The sequence below is a fragment of the Periophthalmus magnuspinnatus genome, chromosome 10 (genome assembly GCF_009829125.3).
Source record: "Periophthalmus magnuspinnatus isolate fPerMag1 chromosome 10, fPerMag1.2.pri, whole genome shotgun sequence".
In the NCBI taxonomy this organism is placed as follows: domain Eukaryota; kingdom Metazoa; phylum Chordata; class Actinopteri; order Gobiiformes; family Gobiidae; genus Periophthalmus; species Periophthalmus magnuspinnatus.
In genome coordinates, this window is record NC_047135.1 from 15807680 (window position 1) to 15827519 (window position 19840).

At 46.4% G+C, this 19840-nt stretch overlaps 1 protein-coding gene across 1 annotated transcript; it reads right to left on the reverse strand.

Moving 5' to 3' along the window:
- Positions 1-14761: 14761 nt before the first annotated feature.
- Positions 14762-19793, reverse strand: gpr37l1a (G protein-coupled receptor 37 like 1a). The gene is made up of 4 exons (XM_055224878.1): positions 19012-19793; positions 18189-18419; positions 17642-17895; positions 14762-15826 (listed from the first exon to the last, which is right to left on the reverse strand). Exons 1-4 carry the CDS (start codon positions 19753-19755, stop codon positions 15349-15351), a joined length of 1707 nt encoding a protein of 568 aa, XP_055080853.1. The 5' UTR covers positions 19756-19793; the 3' UTR covers positions 14762-15348.
- Between the last annotated feature and the right edge of the window lie 47 nt (positions 19794-19840).

The following is a 19840-nucleotide window of genomic DNA, read 5'->3' on the forward strand; positions in this document are numbered from 1 at the left end:
TGAGTTGACCCTCTTCTTTGGCTCTCTCAATGTCGGTGGAAGAAGGTGATAGGTAGGGAAGTAACATCACTGTCTCAGCCTTTTACAATAACAGATATGCACAGCAAAGGTGATTAAGGGCAAATCTGTTTTACTCACAAATCTACTGCATATACTTAATACATTTGGGTAGAAGAATTGCTAATCTTACCGTACTCAGTCCTGGAATCCAAGGTGGGCATCTGCTCATTGATGAAGATATTAAGAATTTGCATTCTACAGTCACTTTGAGCGTGAAATAGTTAACCAGACTCACCAAACATCAAACTTTTTTTTTAAATAAAAAACAAAAAAAAACAAAACATTTTTAAAATAAAAAAAGACATAATCAAAAATAGTTATTATTATTTACATTTAAGGTGAGTTGTTATTGTAATAATATTATTTAAGTACTTACTAATCCAGGTGTATCAAAGAAGTGTGGAGCAGAGATCAAATCTCAGTGTACTGAACTTTGATAAACTATAAAACACAGCCATATTCTTCCCTAAGTTAACCATTATTTTGTGAAATACATCGCACTGAACGCATTCATTAGTCAATGAATGTACTTAATCACACCAGCCAAAGGTCACATGTCGTTACATCCTCAACAAAACAGTGTAAAGATCAACATTTCAACATATGGATTTAATTTATAAATGATTTTTTTTTTGTGTAATTTGTAGACTATAAACTTACTGCATTGTATTATTCTGTTAAACAATTAGAATAGTCCTAAATAAATGAAATTGAGAGGGACACCGTCTGATGTATTGAACTATTAATACAGTTCACATATAAATCGTGCATTTTGATAATTACATTGATGCAATTAATATAAATTAGATGTTGATGCACTTTTAATTTATGTGATGTTTAGCATGATAGCATGAAGTTTAGAGCTTTCACCAATGTCAATTTTTCAACAAACCTAACTCGTGTTCATATCAGTGATCTATAGTTCTATTTCATCCCTTCTGACTGCTAGAGGCGGTGCTTCAAGTACTGGATGATCACTCTTGCGCATGCGCAGGTCAGGATTTAATAACAACAAATTCACCTGTGACCTTCTGGTGACCCACGTGAGGCTATATAGTCATGTGACTCCGGAAGCACAGTCCCTTTTTTCGTCTCACGCTTAGGTCAAGTGTGTTGTGGCTACTCGTGGATACTGCTTTGTACCACAATTGTTTTTCCCATTTTCTTTGGTGGCAGCTTATTGGTCAGAGTTCCATGTCCTGTGCTTGGAGGATATCACGGTTGAGGTAGCGAGTGCAACTCGCCCCTCAGGGGCTGCGTAAGGTGCACGGGGCTTGGTGGAGTGGGTGGTTCCCTGACACCGGTGAGGTGCACGTTTTTACAAAGATAGTCTATGATAAGTAGTTTCTGCATTTTTGTTGGAAGCGATACCGGGTTCGGTGGAGCTGGTTTGTATTTGCTGCTGTTTTCGGTTCAGCTTGACTTTGTGTTGATTGTTGCCGCATTCGGCTAAACTATCATTGTTATTTTAGAACCGTTTTTGTTTTTTTAACTCATTTTTTCATGCCTTCAGGTGCATGTTCTAAAACACCAACAATGGTTACTGTTTGCTTTGAGTTTTGGAGGATATTATATTTTAATTGTAGCCTACCACCAGTGGCGTTTTCAGCTTGATGTGGTATTTTTTTATCCTCGACTTGATCTACCATCAGTTTGATGGAGTCCATGTGCTGCAGAGCTTTCATGACCCCGCTTCAACCTGAAGATGGACATGATTTTTGCCCCTTATGTTTAGATGTGGACCACCTTAGGTAAAGTTTGACAGAGAATGCTTGCATGAGTTACAGCATTATGCCCAGGTCCCTGCGTGCTGACCGCCTGGCCACGTTTGGAGGAGCTGGGACCATGGCGCCTTATGATATACATGACACCCAGTTGACGGCGAGTGGGAAGGTGAAGAGAAAGTGCTCTGCTGTTGGCGTTTCCCCATAAGCGTAACAAAGGGGATCGCTCTGTGGGATTATCCTCAAAGGTAGACAGCCTTACTTCAGAGCTCAGTAGAATGAAAGCTCTCATTGAGTCCATGCAGACTTGGGATAGCGACCAGCTCAGCGGGAGATGGTTTCTGTTTGCGAGGATGATGCCCTGTCTGTGGCAACATCATATACGCTCTTACATGACACAGACCCGCTTACTGGGGACGGTTTGGATGCATGTTCTGACACATAAGAGTTGAGCTCACACAACTCCACCTGCTCTCAGGGAGGTGACAATGACTCAGCTGCCTCCTCTTTACATGTGGCTTTTGCATGTTTACAATTGGAGGCACCGATGGCGCAGCCTATGGCTTCAAGTGCATTATTTAGACGACAGGGCTCTGCGTCTTCCTTTTTGGTTCCCCCCTCTGTGGAGTATATTAAGGCAAGGCAAGTTTATTTGTATAGCACAATTTGTACACAAAGTAATTCAAAGTGCTTTACAGAATAAGAAAGACATTAAAATCACACAAATCAAAACATAAATAATGACAAATAATCATCATAAAATTACCATTAAAAGAGAAGAGTGCAGAATAAAAACCTTTCAGTCATATGCACAACTGAACAGAACCGTTTTGAACCTGGATTTAAACATTGTCAAAGTAGAGGCCTGTCTCACATCTTCAGGAAGACTGTTCCAGGTTTTAGCTGCATAAAACTTAAATGCTGATTCCCCATGTTTAGTCCAGACTCTGGGCACCAGCAGGAGGCCGGTCCCTGAAGTCCTCAGAATGCGAGATGGTTCATATGGCATTAACATGTTGGAGATATACTTTGGACCTAGGCCATGGAGAGACTTATACACAAGCAGAGCTGCTTTAAAGTCTATTCTTTGAGCTACAGGAAGGCAGTGCAGAGACCTGAGCACAGGACTTATGTGCTCATACTTCCTGGTTCTAGTCAGGACCCGAGCAGCAGCGTTCTGGATGTACTGGAGCTGTGTTAAAGCTCGTTTGCAGAGGCCAGTGAGCAGGCCATTACAGTAGTCTAACCTACTGGATACAAAAGCTTAAGTCTCTCTAAGTCTAGCTTTGACAGTATACCTTTGATTTTTGCAATGTTTTTCAGGTGGTAAAAAGCTGCAGATGTTATTGATTTGATGTGACTGTCAAGTCTGAGTCCATTATTACCCCTAGATTTCTAGCCTGAGTTGAAGGTTTTAGAGAGAGAGACTGGAGGTGACTGCTGACACTTTCTCTATGTTTCTGTGGGCCAAAGGTGATGACTGATGATGAGTTTAGCAGAAGAAAGTTGTTTTGCATCCACACACTGATCTGTTGGATGCAGTGGCAGAGTGAATCCACTGGTCCGTATTCACCTGCTGCCAGTGAGACATAGCTCTGAGTGTCATCTGCATAGTTGTGGTAAGACACATTATTGCTGTGTATTAACTGGCCTAACGGCAGCATGTAGAGATTGAACAGCAGGGGTCCCAGGATTGAACCCTGGGGCACCCCACAGGTCAGGGACATTTTATCTGATATACATTTTCCAATTTCCAACAAAGTACTCCCTGTTTTCTAAATAAGACTTGAACCAGTTTAGTGCCATACCAGAGATGCCCACCCAGTCCTCTAGTCTCTGTAAGAGGATCCCATGATCAACAGTGTCAAAGGCAGCACTCAGATTTAACAGGATCAAGACTGAGACTTTGCCTTCATCAGTGTTCAGGCAGATGTCATTTGTCACCTTGATAAGAGCAGTCTCAGTTCCGTGGTGGGGTCTAAGTTAATAAGCTGTTGGTAAACAACTTTTTCGAGGACTTTGCCTATAAATGGCAGATTTGAGATTGGTCGGTAATTGTTCAACATTGTGGCATCAAGACTGCTCTTCTTTAGGAGAGGCTTGTGTAACGGCTGCTGGATCCTCCATCAGTCCGTACAAAAAAAAAGGAAAAGGACACAGGGTGGAGTGGTTCTGTTTTTCTTCTTTATTCTCTCTTTCCGTCTTCCCCAACATGTGTCTCCCAACATGTGTGTCTAGCGGAAATCAAGCTAACTGAAAAACCCCCAGGAACAAAGCGCCATCCGGCTTTTCCAAAATAAAACACCAAAATAATAAAATTCACATATAACTTTGAAAAAAAACATTGTACAAACAAGAAATATTAAATGCATTTTTAACTCCGTTACATCCACCCCCACTGAATTTTAGCAATTTTGAGCCACTGGTACAAAGAATGCCTCAACGAGGACAAATAACAGCACAAAACCAAGAGGTTACACAAAGGAAGGCCAACTATACAGTATCCCAGGAGGATGAAGTGGAAAGAGGGGGGTACCAAACCCTCAACCCAACTACTGGCAGCAGGGTGCCTTTTACACCCCACCAAAACCCCTTACTTAACACAGACTAAACTGCACCGGCTCACATGACAGTGATAAAAAAAAACAAGTAACAATATAACGATTTGCTGAAACACAGAATAGCAGATATGTTCAACCAAAATCTAACTAGAAAGGGTCTGAAACACAGACTTGCAAACATCTTTAACACTGAAAGTGGCTGGAATAACATCTTGACGTGACATAGTCTGAATAAATCTGTTCACAGGTTTAACCAAACGACCAAGTCTAGTGTGTACTCGGGACTGGTTTACAGGGGGAGTCACAGACTGGACAACAGCAGGTACAGTCTGAACAGTCTGAACGTCAGAACCAGGGTCAGATAGCTTGCTTCTAGCAGTAAAAGTCACATCAGTCAGACATCTCAAGACACGGTCTGATTGGCTAGGGCTGTCCTCAGAGGACAGGTCAACGTCATGGGGGACAGAAGTAACAGACACAAAGTCAGAAACGTCGACCTGAGTCGGGTCTGGTTCAGTCAACTGTGTGACCCACTCCACGGTCCGATTCTCGGAGTCCCCAGTCACAGAGGGGTCATGCACAGGCTCGTGATCACACTCACAATCTGACCCAGTTCCGTCCACACTAGGAATAGAGCAGGCACTAGCAAAGGTCGAATCATTGTCTGAGGCATCACAGAGTTCAACTGGGAGGAAGTCAACTGGCAGTAAGAGGTTTCTGTGGACAATCCTCACTCTCCCAGAGCCGCTGTCACGGATTTTGTACGTATGAGTTTCGTGATTGACATCCACCACCGTGTAGACTGTTGACTCCCATTTATCTGCAAGTTTCCGTTTTCCTCTCTCCTTTTTGTTTGCAAGCAGAACTCTTTCCCCAATTTCGACATTTGATCCTTTTACTTTCCTGTTGTAGAGCAGAGCATGCCTGTGTTGTTCCTTGTTGACATGATCTCGTGCAACCACCATAGCCTCCTTTAGGTCACTGACAAGAGATTCAACATATTTATCATAGCCAGTCACAGCGGAATCATGAAGGACAGAACGGAACAAAACGTCAATTGGCAAACGGGGAACCCGACCAAACATCAGATAAAATGGGGGAAAACCCGTGGTCTCATGGGAAGTACAATTATACACAAACGTTAGTGTCTGCAACCTACAAGGCCAATCAGCTTTTGCGTCTGGGGGCAACGCACGAATCATACCACCCAGGGTTCTGTTAAAGCGCTCCACTGAACCATTACCCATGGGGTGATACGGTGTAGTATGGGACTTCCTGATACCTGAAACAGTAAGCAACTCCTTGATCAGCTGGCTCTCAAAATTAGGTCCCTGATCGCTGTGGATTCTTTCTGGGAACCCGAACACACAAAAGTATTTGTTCCAGAGGACCTTTGCGACCTGTTTGGCTGTTTGGTCTCTACAGGGGAAGGCCTGTGCCATACGAGTGAAATGGTCTGTAATGACAAGCACGTCAATGGACTTATTCCTAGAATCTTCTGCAGACCAGAAATCTATACACACAAGCTCAAGTGGTCTAGACGTGACAATGCTTTCTAAAGGGGCTCTGCCTTCAGGGTCAGCTGTCTTACTAACAACACAGCGTTGGCACTGACGGACATAGTTCCTCACATCTCTGTCTAAAGACAACCAGAAAAACCTCTGGCGGGTCAGACTAAGGCTACGTGACTGGGCTTGATGACCTGCCTGATCATGTATACCACGCAGTACCTCAGCTTTGAGTGAATCCGGAACAACATATTGGTGGCGTTTTGATTTCGTCTTGAGATCTCTCGAAACTCTGTACAGGACACCACTGCTAACAGAGAGTTTTTCCCAGTGCTTGAGGTACTTCATCACATCGGCAGGCTCTTTTGTTCTCTCTCTCCTTGTAGGTCTCCGACACCTCTCAACATAGAACAACACACGAGAAATAATCTTGTCTTTGAGTTGGCAGTCACGGAGGTCCTGTTCAGTGTATGCAGGCAGAGTGTCAAGACCAGAGGTTACGAGTTGGGGCAAAAACTGGAGGGCAGCAACAGCACGAACCCTTGGCCCTGCATCCCAACAAACATGTGACTGCAAGACAGCAGATACTTCATTACATTCGTACCAAGAATGACATCGTCGTGTTGGCCTTGGACCACGAGTGTGGGGACTAACATCTTGCAGCCACAGACTTCAATCTCTATCTCAAAAGCACATTTGGGTTTAACACGGAGCCCCCCACACCCAACTAGGACCACATCAGCATTAAATAGCATTGCATCGGTAAGTATACCAGCCTCTCTGAGCTTCAGTTCTGCACTCTCATTAATGCTGCAGGCCATAGAGCCACTATCTAACATTCCACTCAACTTAACCATACGACCAAACGACACGGTAGCGTAAAAAAGGCTGTCACTACTGCCTATCTTTTGCACGTTCTGGTATACAACAGTTGCAGGGCTGGAACATGACTCCAGGGCAGAAGAATAGACAGATTCAGCATCAGAAAACACAACGGTTTGGGAGTTATTGCTTAGACCCGTACTGCCTCCCACTGAATACAGGCCATCTAGTTTCCCTGATTTTGGGGAGCGGCACAGCCAGACGCAACACCAGGACGATTGGATCTAATGTGGCCAGGGGCAAGACATTCAAAGCACAGTCTCTCGGACATACAGTGTGAGATTGTGGAGTGGCCCACATCACCACACACCCTACAACCGGGCTCTCTGGGACGGCGCTGACGAGCGCGAGGGGGTCCACTCTTCACAGCAGGACGAGTATTGCGCAGCTGCACTTTATCCAACACCTCCTGAAACATTTCAACCATACGACCCAGGAGCCTCTCTTCCGACTGCTGGAGGTTTTGGGCCACGACCGGGACAGACACACCCTGTGGTGCAGGGGACGAGGCAAAACTGGTGGGACTATGCAGAGCCAGCGTATTAACATTAGCCGAAGGGGAATGGAAACCAGCTGAGTGACATTGTTCTGGCACAAGGGCATTACACGGACTAGACTGTTCTGGGGTCACTGCAGTAGCGTAAACTTTGAGCTGTGATGACCGATGGTTTGCCCGCATTTCACTTTGATAGTCATCAATTCTCAACTGGACGTCCTTTGAGGACCACTCATGAATGGGCTTCCACTTAAACGTGGAGGACAGTTCAGGGTCTGGACAATGCTTAACAAACATGAGGGCCACCTCGTTATTTAAACAGCCTGTTGTATTACCTTGTCTCCGCAAACCCTCCTGAGCCATGTCAGCTGCTTTATTCAGCCTTATCCAATAGTCAACAGGATTCTCTTTGTGTCTCGGTAGGGTGGCATAAAAGTCTGCAAGTGGAAGACACGAGGGGGCATCACTGAAATAGCGCAGAAGAGTATTATAGATTACGGCGGGCTTGTCCGTAACAGCGAGGTCAGGGTCACCACGGAGGGCTATTTTAACAACGTCTCTGGCTTTGCCCAGCAAATGACCCAAGATTTCTTCAGCCTGTCCGCCCAATGGAGTCCCTTTTTTCTTCAGAAAAGTCTTAGACATGTCAATCCAGTCCTGGACTGAAACTTTGTCAGTACCGTCACCTTTAAATGTCTGTAGGTCATGGTCAGGTGTAACATGCACTGTCACATGGGGAGAGTCACATTTGGTCACATCACATGTGGAAGCATGAGTGGGAGTGGGTGATTTAGTGTCACTGGACAGATTAACGACACCAGCTGACATTAGCTTAGCTACTATTGACTCACCAATCTGGGCACCTAACTGGCCCACCATATCAGTAAGCTGGTGAATGGCATTAACATCACTGTTGGGTGTAGAAGTCTTCACATCGTTACCAGTAAACCCTCCAACACTAGTAAAACCCTCAGACATTACAGTTGGACAACCCACATTCCCATCGTCAACATTACGTCTCATTAAACCTCTACCCCTAGACAAAACCGGAGTGGTGAAATCATCCATGGTAATAAAACAACAATATAGCTCTAAACAGTACCTGCGTTGTGTAAGCAAAACAAAAAAAAAATCACTTGTAGTCTCTAAATGAAAAGAACCACCCACAAGATGTCCGTGCAACACACCAGCGACACCACAGAAGAGCCAGTCCAAAGCGCAGGCGAGAGGCGGGCCGATGGGCCGGCGGGACGGCAACCACGGCGGGCCGGCGGGACGACAACCACGGCGGGCCGGCGGGACGACAACCACGGCGGGCCCGCGGGACGGCAGGATGGCGGGACGACAACCACGGTGGGCCGGCGGGACGACAACCACGGCAGGCCGGCGGGCCGACAACCACGGTGGGCCGGCGGGACGACAACCACGGCGGGCCGGCGGAACGGCAACCACGGCGACCGGCGTCGAGCAGATCAGGGGATCCAAAAGGTCACGGCACCAGTGTAACGGCTGCTGGATCCTCCATCAGTCCGTACAAAAAAAAGGGAAAAGGACACAGGGTGGAGTGGTTCTGTTTTTCTTCTTTATTCTCTCTTTCCGTCTTCCCCAACATGTGTCTCCCAACATGTGTGTCTAGCGGAAATCAAGCTAACTGAAAAACCCCCAGGAACAAAGCGCCATCCGGCTTTTCCAAAATAAAACACCAAAATAATAAAATTCACATATAACTTTGAAAAAAAACATTGTACAAACAAGAAATATTAAATGCATTTTTAACTCCGTTACACTTGATAACCGCGGTTTTCAAAGCTCTTGGGAATGTTCCAGATTGAAGTGAGTGAAGTAAGTGAGTGAGTGGTGATAGCAAACTGTTGAGCACAGACTTTAGAAATTTAGTGGGTAACATATCGAGGCAGCATGTAGATGAACTCAGACTGGTGACAATCTCTTGGACAGTTTTGTCAGTTACAGGTGCAAAGTGAGTCAGCTCTAAGTGTCTAGGTGGCTGCTGGGGTGTTATTTGCATTGTGGAATTTAATGGCATTTTTAATGCCCTGAACCTTGTCATTAAAGAATACTGCAAACTCATTGCACTTAGATGTGGAAATTAGTTCTAACGGCAGTGGAGCTGGGGGGTTTGTTAATCTGTTTACCGTTGCAAACAGGACACGAGAGTTGTCACTACAACTTCCAATAATGTCAGAAAAATACCTTTGCCTTGTTCTACATAAAATGTGGTTGTACATGGGCATCTTTTCTCTGTAAATCTCATAATGAGCCTGGAGCTTTGACTTGCGCCATTCCCGCTTGGCCCTCCGGCACTCCCTTTTCTGTGCCCTGACCGAGTCATCATTCCTCCATGGCACTTTCTGCTTATCTTTAACCATTTTAACCTTCATCGGGGCAATGGTGACCAAACATTCAGAACATTCAGACTCGAAGTTACAGAGTTCAACAAATCATCAACATTAGAACATGAGGCATTTTCAAAGTGCATCATTTCCATGAACAACTACAGGACCAGCTGCTGGTTTGGGAATAACAGACAGGTCAAAAAAGACACAAATTATCAGACAGAGCAACATCCATCACATTGACATTTGAAATATTTACTCCTTTTGTAATGAGCAGGTCCAGAGCATGCCCTCTGTTGTGGGTGGGCTCGCTGACATGCTGAGTCAGACTAGACTAGACTAGTCAACTAAATTATCTCTAAAAAAAAAAATGCACACACACCTCCACCCTTTTTGTTTAGTCGTGTTTCAGATTCAAATTTGAAGTTGGGTGGAGTTGATTCCACTAGAATTACATTACCTGTGTTTTTGTCGAGCCATGTTCCAGTTAAAAACATAAAATAAAGATTAAAAGAGGAAATAAAATCATTAATTAAAAAGGACTTGTTACATAAAGATCTGACATTGAGCACAGAAAGTTTCAGATTAGTTTCAGTAGGACTGGATGTTGTCGTCTTACAGGGAATGTGAACTAAATGTCTCTGATTGGACAGTCTAACTGTCCTTCTGTTAATCAGTCTATGTGGTGTAACTGTAGATATAGCTCCATCACAGGGCCTCAGCATCTTTATCATGACTGTATGTCCTGAGACAGCAGAGGCCCTGTGTGTCCTACCTCTTGTTGATAACAGCTCTGGGGGAGGGCAAGGAAGGGCGAGCTGGGGGGAGTTTGGGTCAGGGACCAGATGAGAGCCAAAGAGGAGCAGGGGGGAGTTTGGGTGAGGAGGCAGAGCAGGGGGGAGTTCAGGTGAAAGACGAGGGGGGATAGGTGGGTACGGGGAAGAGTTCAGCATAGTTGATGCCAGAACTCTCGATCGCACTATATTAGGTGTTAGGGGAGCCATCTTAATTCCTGATCTGATGAGGCTTTCTAGATGGGCCATAGGTGAAGGTGGGGAGGAAAAGGAGAGTGAGGAGTCCCTAGAGGGAGTAGATGTAGCAAATGCAGATGTAGTAAGGAACTACACATCTGCTGGTCGGATACGAAAGCGTTTTTTAAACCGACGTCTGATGGAAGGCTCCTTGCTGCCATGCAGGATGCACCTAAGTTTGGTCTGGGGCATATGCCAGCAATTGAACCAACTGTGGCCTCCCTTATTGTGGCTCCAGATGAGGCTCTGAGACCCAATGCCAGGTGCCGCGACCTCAGTGCCTGGTTACTGACGAATTGCTGTGCAACGCTTAAGACTCTGGGGCTCGCCTGGGTTGTATTGGCACCCGCAGACCTATGCTGTGCCACCTAGCCCATCTGTGGCTCCTCGGCGGCCTGTTACAAGGTCGGGCCATTCTCGGAGTGATCGGCCCATGACTTCACATGTGCCTCGGTCATCACAGTCTGGTCACCAGCCCTCCAGGCCTTCGGTAGGCCGGGGGGGGGGGTCGTAGGTGAAGCTCACAGGCTGGCAGTCGGTTGTTTTACCCGGGAACAGCTCAAGTACTGGGCTGCCAACACACCACCTTATCACAGGGATACTGCCTACAGTACCGACGCTGGCTTTCTGTTTTCGGCCAGGTTCGAATTACCTCCATATCGGACCTGGCAAAGTCCGAGGCACTCAATCAAGAAATAGCAACCTTGCTGGAATCCGGGGGGATTTTACTCAAGATATTTTCTGGTCCCGAAGAAAACCGGCAACCTACGTCCAGTTTTAAACCTGCGAGGTCTCAATGTGTTTTTAAAAGTCATGCCGTTTCACATGCTACGCACCTCAGAGCTTCAAACACTTTCCCCGAGCGAATGGTTCATGACCATAGATCTGAAGGATGCTTATTTTCATGTGTCGATCGCACACAATCATTGGATGTTTCTTCGCTTTGCTTTTCAGAGGAGACATTTTCTGTTCAGGGTCCTTCCATTTGGGCTGTCCCTATCACCCAGGGTGTTCACTCGAGTGGTAGCAGCGGCCTTGTCTCCTCTGCAGGCGCTGGGTTTGAAGATTCTACCTTACCTTGACGACTGGTTAATTTGTGCACCCAGCCGCGACCAGGCCATTCACGACACAGTGCTTGTACTCGATCATGTGAGCCGTTTGGGTCTGCATGTGAATATGGACAAGAGCAATCTGGTCCCGACATAGGACAGACGTTGGGTCCTACAGGGCGTCCCATTGGGGTCTCTACCGTCACAGAGGGAAGTTGTGTATACGTGCATATTGTGCATCCCCTGGTCTGCACCATCTGGAGGGTCTTCGGCAGGGCGCGGGAAGTGACCCATTGCCCTCTCTGTTTCTCTCTGAGAGACAACACCAGCCCGTTGGGTCAGGATGCACTGGCTCACGTCTGGTCTCATGTTCTCTTCAATGCCTTTCCTCCTCTTCCCCTGATTTATCAAACACTCCCGAGAGTTCTGCAGGAGGGACACAAGCTACTGCTGGTGGCTCCATTCTGGCCAGCGAGGATATGGTTCCCGCTTCTGCACAGACTCTGCTGCAGCTCTCCAATGCGCCTTCCCGCCAGGACGGACCTCTTGTCCCAGCTGGGGGGAAGGATACTGCATCCCCATCCCGATCGTCTCCAACTCTGGGTGTGGCCTCTGCAGGGCCCGGTGTCGCTTTCTCAGAGTATGCTGGGGAAATAAGACATACGATCTGTAATGCCTGGGCACCGTCGACACGGCAGCTGTACGCAAATAGGTGGAAGCTATTTGAGGAATGGTGCAGGAGACATGGACAAGATACAGTGCACTGTTCAGTCTCTGCTATCTTGGAGTTTTTACAGGAACCTTTGGATCGTGGTCTGTCGCCTTCGACATTAAAGGTATATGTGGCTGCAATATCTTGCTGGCACTGAGGCATGAATGGTTGCATTGTGGGCAGAGAACATTTCCCGTTTCTTGAAAGGTGCCAGACGGCTTCACCCACCTACAAAGCCAGTGGCTCCATCATGGGACCTTTTGTTGGTCCTGGAGATTCTGCGGGCTCATCCATTTGAGCCTATTGCCCAGGCAGACATTAAGTGGCTGTCATTTAAGACTGCATTTCTCCTCACCATGGCTTCGGGTAAGCATGTGGGTGAACTGCAGGCTCTGTCTGTCAATGAGTCCTGCTGTAGGTAGCATGCTGATGGCTCAAGTTAATGTATTATTCTCAGGTGAATGAATTTTACCAGGTGAATGTAGTGGTCCCCCATTTTCTGGATGGAGTGCTACGCGAGCATCATTCTTTGCTATGACGTAGGTTTTGCTTGACGTGGTCTGTGGATTCCTCGTGACCATGTTGTTACTAGTCATCCAGTGCTTGAAGCATCGCCTCTGGCGGTCAAAAGGAATGAAATAGAACGGATGACCGCCAGAGGTCTCTGTCCCTCGGAATCCTTGTGCCCTCGCGAGAAGGTTAAGGGACTGTGCTTAGGTGAATTTGTTGTTATTAAATCTTGACCTGCGCGTGCGCAAGAGTGATCATCCAGTGCTTGAAGCACTGCCTCTGGTGGTCATTCGGGATTCATAGAACCTTAGTTACATACGTAACTGTGAATGAAATCATGCTTTTAGTTTTATCATTAATGAATTGTATGCTTATATTGTGTTACAGACTAACCAGGTGATAGGGAAACTACAAGTCTGTTTAATCAAGTCGTAAAGTAATCAAATCGTAAAGTAATTGAACTGAGTGAAAAGTTGAATGGTCAACAGATGAGTAACCTAAAATAACAGAAAGGCCGTGTAAATGTGGGGAGGGGACTGAGATGTTGTTCTACTGACAGATAAGAAAATTACTGGAATGTCAAGCTGTTAATAAAAAGGCTCGATTGAGAAGGAGACGGTGAAGAAGGCAGAGGAGACCTGATGGAAGCATGTGTAGCTTCTTCTGTGCTCCTTCCCTCTGATCCCTTCTGATCAGAGTAAAAAGTCTAAACCTGTTTTGAGTCTTTTTTGGTAAACCAGCGCGTCAAGAACAGAGTTTTCTTGACAGTAACTTTCGTTAAAAGCAATCTGTCACCTTGGAGCAAAGTGACTTCAGTTTACATGAACTTACAAACTGATTAAAAAGTCCAAAAACTGGTACCACTGGTTTCCAAGTCCCTACACCACCAGTCACCATCTGCCTGTCCGACAGGTCCACAGACAGGTGCATTTGTGCTTTCCCTCTCAAAAAGGGAGTGGTTACTAAGTAACTCTGTGAGGGTTATCAGGGCCTCTGGAGTCAAGTTCCAGGGTGGTTAAAAGTTCCAGGGGTTTATTTACTCAAAATTACACACTGAGAGTTAGATGAGGAAACTCCTTAATGACTCTCAATTTTAAGTCCCACTATATGACAAATGGGAGTGAAACAGCACTGGAAATCAGTTCTATACTTGCTGAGAAAGACAAACCCCCAAATTTGAACACTTTTAAATTTGCTGTGTAACGACAAGTTTTACTCGTGTAAGAAGGTTCACTACTAACAACAGCTTAATATAACTACTACTACAATACCTCTACTGTCCTACCGTCTCTAGAAACTAAACCCTCTGAAGATTAACAAGTAGCTTGCCCAAGGACACAGCAACAAGATGAGAGCTGGTCAGAGTTGAAATCATACGAATCTCTGAGTTTACAGACACAGATTTTCTTTATTCTCGGTGCTTTACTAGAAGACACTCTTTAGACCCCACATTCTCCTGAGAAACTGATGTTTTATGAGGAAAATGACAAATATACAGTGTATGGGTTAATGTGATTTTGTAGAAGTTTTAGTAAATACAGTCAAATACGACAACGCTTCACTATATTTCAGTCTGTCTGGCCTGGAGAGAATGTAAAATAAAATACTGTGACTTTTCCCTCACTTCAGAGTCAAACTTTTCTTTTGTTTAATCAAATTAAACTGAGGTCACAGAATCAGAATGAGACCGACCCTTGACCTTTGATCTAGGCTGTGTGGCCCATCGCCATGGAGACAGAATGGACTCAGTCGGGGGCTAAAACCAGGTCTAAACCGGGACTAAAGTAGGACTAAACCAGGGTAAAACCAGGACCAAACCATGACTACACCAGAACTAAACCAGGACTAAACTAGATAGTTATTAAAAAAATGTCAAAGTAAAAGCACAAGTTTATTTTTAATAATTCTACATTTAAATCAAATTAAAACCACTGACCTCCACAAAATTCAAAACAAAAACACTGTTTTTCAAATGTGAAAAACATAACAGTGAATATGAGCTATTTCTACCATCTCATTTGAATCCTTACATTTGAATCCTACAAAGTTCAGAGGTCACATGATTAATATTTCTAACAGAAATCTGTGTTGAACCTTTTGTTTGTCATAAGTACAGTTTGACAAAAGTCTAAATATTTGAGCTCATAAACACAAACAGAGCGACAGGGTCTGAGCAGAATGTCTGTTTCACATAAAGTGGGAGAGTCTCCTCCCAACAAGGTCGAAGTGCCAAACTCTACCCTTCAGCAAACTTTCTACAGCTGTCAGCTCTCTGGAGGAGAGGGATTTTTATTTGAGGCATTTTTCTTCATAGAGTTCTGACAGTTAATGAACAAACTACAAACTTAAATCCGGAAAACAGTTCTCTAAATCCAATAAAAATATGTTAAAAAAACAACAACAAAAAAACAACAATACATAAACAATTTGAAAAGCCTAAAATATGTAATCTCATGACTCTTCAGCACGGCGTCCCGAGCACTCGTCTCTGCTGCTCTGTGGGCGTGTCTCTGAGAGGCGGGCCCATGGCTGAAAGGGGCATGGCTAACAGTGTAGAAGGTGTAGCCAGAGAGGGACTGGGTGTGTCCAGGGCTGGGGGGGGTATGGCTCCACACTCGTCGCAGCAGCAGCAGCAACAGTGAAGGAAGGCACCCCCTAGAGCGCGGTTGAAGGTGAGTGTGAGGAGGGGTGTGGCCGAGCAACGCACAAACAGCAGGAACTGTCCAATCAGACGCAGCGCTGGGGACACGCCCACAGGAAGCAAGGGGAGGTAGGACATGGCGATGGTGCACACGGCCTCAGGGAGTGTGCACGCCGAGTAAAGACCAATCAGAGCAAGCACCACCGACCGAAGCCCCGCCTCCCTCTCCATCCGCTTCCTGTTCAGAGAGGAAGAGTGGCTGCTCACTTCCTGTTTGGACACTGAGAGGGAGGGGCTTCTGCGGGAGAGAAATGTTCAGTCAGTGTCAAGGAATTAAACATGAAACAGTGTCTCAACGAGGACTAAAACCGGACTAAACCAGGAACCCAGGGCTAAATCAGGATTAATTCAGGACTAGGCCAAGACTAAACCAGGACTAAATCAGGTCTAAACCAGTACTAAACCAGGGCTAAATCAGGACTAAGTCGGGACTAGACCAAGACTAGACCCAGACTAAACCAGCACTAAATAGGACTAAATCAGGACTAGACCAAGACTAGACCAAGACGAGACCAAGGCTAGACCAAGACTAGACCAGAACTACACAAAGACTAAACAAGGACTAAACCAGAACTAAACCAAGACTAAACCAGGACTAGACAAAGACTAAACAAGGACTAAACCAGGACTAGATCAGGACTAAACCAGGACTAGATCAGGACTAAGCCAGCACTAGACCAGGTCTAAACCAGGTCTAAACCAGGACTGAACCAAGATAAAACCAAGAGTAAACCAGGACTAAACCAGGACTAAACCAGGACTAAACCAGGACTAAACCAGGACTAAACCAGGACTAAACCAGGACTAGGCCAGGACTAAACCAGGACTAGGCTAGGATGAGACTAGGATGAGACCAGGACTAGACCAAGACTAGACCAGAACTAGACCAGGACTAAGCCAGGACTAAACCAGGACCAAGACAAGACCAGAACTAAACCAGAATTAAACCGGGACTAAACCTGGATTAAACCAGGGCCAGGGCTAAAACAAGGATTTATATTGTGTTCCAGACACTGTTACATGTCTGTGACATGTTATTACAGAATATTGTCAAATGTTTACATCGTTTATGTGGTGATGATCCAACCAAGATCTACTTTTTTATGGTGATCACTGTAATATGTGGAGATGTGAAAAAAAGTTTACAGTTGCCTGGAATGCCATACAACAGGGTTAAAGATGAGCAGGCTCCCACCTGTGCTAGAATCTGTAGAATAATTTTTACTGAGTTGAGGGAGACTTGGTTTTGGCTTTATCTGTCCTGTGCACTCATCTGTTTGCCCAGGTTTAATTATGGTTTAAACCAAGAGTGTCCAGAGTGTTTTTTCAAACACTCTCAGGTCTAAACCTCCCTCGGCTCTCCTTCTCCTCGCCTGGTCTTCCTCCTCCTCGCCTGGCCCTCCTCCGCCACCCTCCCTCCTCCTCGCCTGGCCAATTTTTCTTGTTTTCTCAGATTTTTCCTGTTGTTTGATTTTCCTGTTTGTTTTTGTGTGTAGGCAGCACGGTGGCTGAGTGGCAACACTCATGCCTCACAGCAAGAAGGTTTGGTTCGATCCCCGGGTGGCCCAGGCCTTTCTGTGTGGAGTTTTGCATGTTTCTCCCCGTGTCTGGATGGGTTTCCTCCGGGTACTCCGGTTTCCCCCATCAACCAAAACATGAACACCCTTCGAGACAACTGTTGTTGTGATTTTGGGCGTTACAAAAATAAAATGAATTGAATTGAATATGAAAATAAAGATGTGCAGGACCGATCAAGGGTCAATGAATGAACCACAGACCTTTATTCATGCACATGAAATATTTCATATTGGTTTTATCAAAGTAGATTTTTAAAAAGTTGTAGTAAAAAGTACTGCTTAAGGTAATATGAGCCAATTCACCTGGAAGCCTGAAGGCCTACAAAAGTTGGTCCAAGGGCCACATTTGGCCCCCAAGCCAAGATATGCCTGGTGATCAATAAAATATCATCTGAAGTTTGCCTGTGTCTGAGTTGTCGTGGTAACACTGAGTGACGTTTATGCAAAATGCTCAAAGTCATATGGACCATTTTTACCTGTTAAGCTCCACTTCCTTCTTGATGACGGAGAGGGAGGAGCTCCGGCTGCTGACCTCCTGTCGGCCAATCACCTGCGCCTCTCGCTGTGACATCACACGACGTGTCACCAGGTCACATGACAATGTGAAGAGCAGAGGGAGGCAGAAATAACAGCCAAACACCCACCAAGAACGAGCCTCCTGATAGGTCAACACCAAAGACAGTATGGACAATGGGAGCTCAGAGGAGGGCTCAGCCAGGCACACATCCACCTGTCAATCAAACACACAGACCAATCACAGCAAGTCATTACAGACAAGCTCTACCCACACCAATTGGGGCTTTAATGAGGGGAAATGTTCCGCAGCTTTGACAGTGTTCTAATGTGATGAAATGTACCACAATGGGGGTTTAACCCCGTTCCAATGTAGTTTCCTCCTCAGAAACATCCCTAGAGTTGTGTTTTGTTCCATTCACACATGTTTCAGCATTTAGTCTGTCTCTTTCTGCACAGTTCACTACACTCTGTTACATCTTGTGATGTCATCAGATGTCTGTTATTTACCTGTGTGCTATAGTGGGTGTGTTTCTCCTGCAGGGGGAGTGACACATGGCGGTATGCTAGCAGCTCCGGTGTTGCTAACAGCAGCGAACCAATGAACACGACGCTGAGTTTGGGCAGGATGGACGTGCACGGCTCCACATGCATGCTCAGGGTGGTGGGACTTGTGGCACTATGAAAACGGTCAATACTTAGAGCACACAGACTGAAGGTGGCCACGCCCATTGAGCTCACCTGCACATAACAGACAATCACAGGACAGCATTTACGACTGGACAAAGTCAGTGATCCATAGAGCCGTGACCACTCCTCAAAGCTGCAGAAGAACATGATACATTTAATGAGATTGGGCCCCAGGGTTTTTGTACAGAAATAAGTCTGGAGCAGAGCTGGAAATGGTTAAGAACATGACGACTCCATCAGCTCCTCTGACCTACTCCTCTGCATCCCCTGACTTGTTACTCTGCCCCTCTCCTGTGCATCCTCTGACCTACTCCTCTGTCCCTTTTATCTGCTTTTGACTCTCTCCACTGCTCCTCTGACCTGCTCCTCTGTCCCTCTTCTCTGCTTCCGCTGCTCCTGTGACCCTCTCCTCTGCTGGTACAGTTCTAGTTCAGTCCCGATTTATTCCTCCTGTGGGGTCTTGTGCATATTTACTCAGACTTAAACGTTTCCGTCTGAAAGATCCTTTAAACTAATGAGGTCTCTGTCTCACTCTGGACCAAGGTTCTACAGTCAGGTCAGTTACGTGATGGACCTCAGGGCAGGTGACAGGTGCAGCCCAATAAGTTTACCATAATCATTTCTTTCACGCACGCGCACTCACCTCTAGAAAGGGCACGAGACTGCACGAGAGCGCGCCCATGAGGCGCGTGCCCGTGAGCTGGTGGAACAGGACCACCGGGAGACAGAAGAAAAGCACGAGGAAGTCCCAGAGCGCGAGCCCTGCGAGAACGCAGTTCCACGCGCTCTTCAAGTGGACGCTGTGCCACACGAGGCACATGAGCGCGAGGTTCCCCACGAGCCCCACGGAGAACATCACGAGCGCGAGCAGCAGCACCGCGTACGCCCACCGCGCGCCTCCGCTCAGCGGCAGCAGCGCGACGCGCACAGAGGAGTTCACGGGCGGGTGAGCCGTGCGCGGCGTTGTGAAGAAACGATCCGGATTCAATGTACTCAAAGTGCTCTGGTCCCCCCTCCTCCTCCACGCACCCTTTGTCCCGCGGGAAACCCTCTTGTTCATCGGGTTTGGCCCGACATCCTCCGGGTCCAGAGCGCGGTGACCCGGCTCCATCTCATCCAGACGCTCCGCATCCTCCTGGGCGCTCTCCGGACTGAAGCCCACAGAAAGCGCTCCTCTCCGGGCTCCGCGGGTCAGCGCCTCCCTTTTCGTGTGCAGACCCTTCAGTCCCGGGTCCAATTCCGGGTCTACAGCTTGGTGCCGGTGTCGGAGCTCCGCGGTCCGCGCGCACAGCAGAAGCACAAACAGAGTCCAGCTCGCGCTCATGTTGTCCTCACGCGCAGTCACATTAGTTGTTATTATAAATGTAACACATATCATATGAGACATATCACAGAGACATGTCCCTTCGAGTTCTGCTCCGGGCTGTCTGAGAAGTGGTCTCACAAACTTCTGTACTAAAAACAGCGAAACT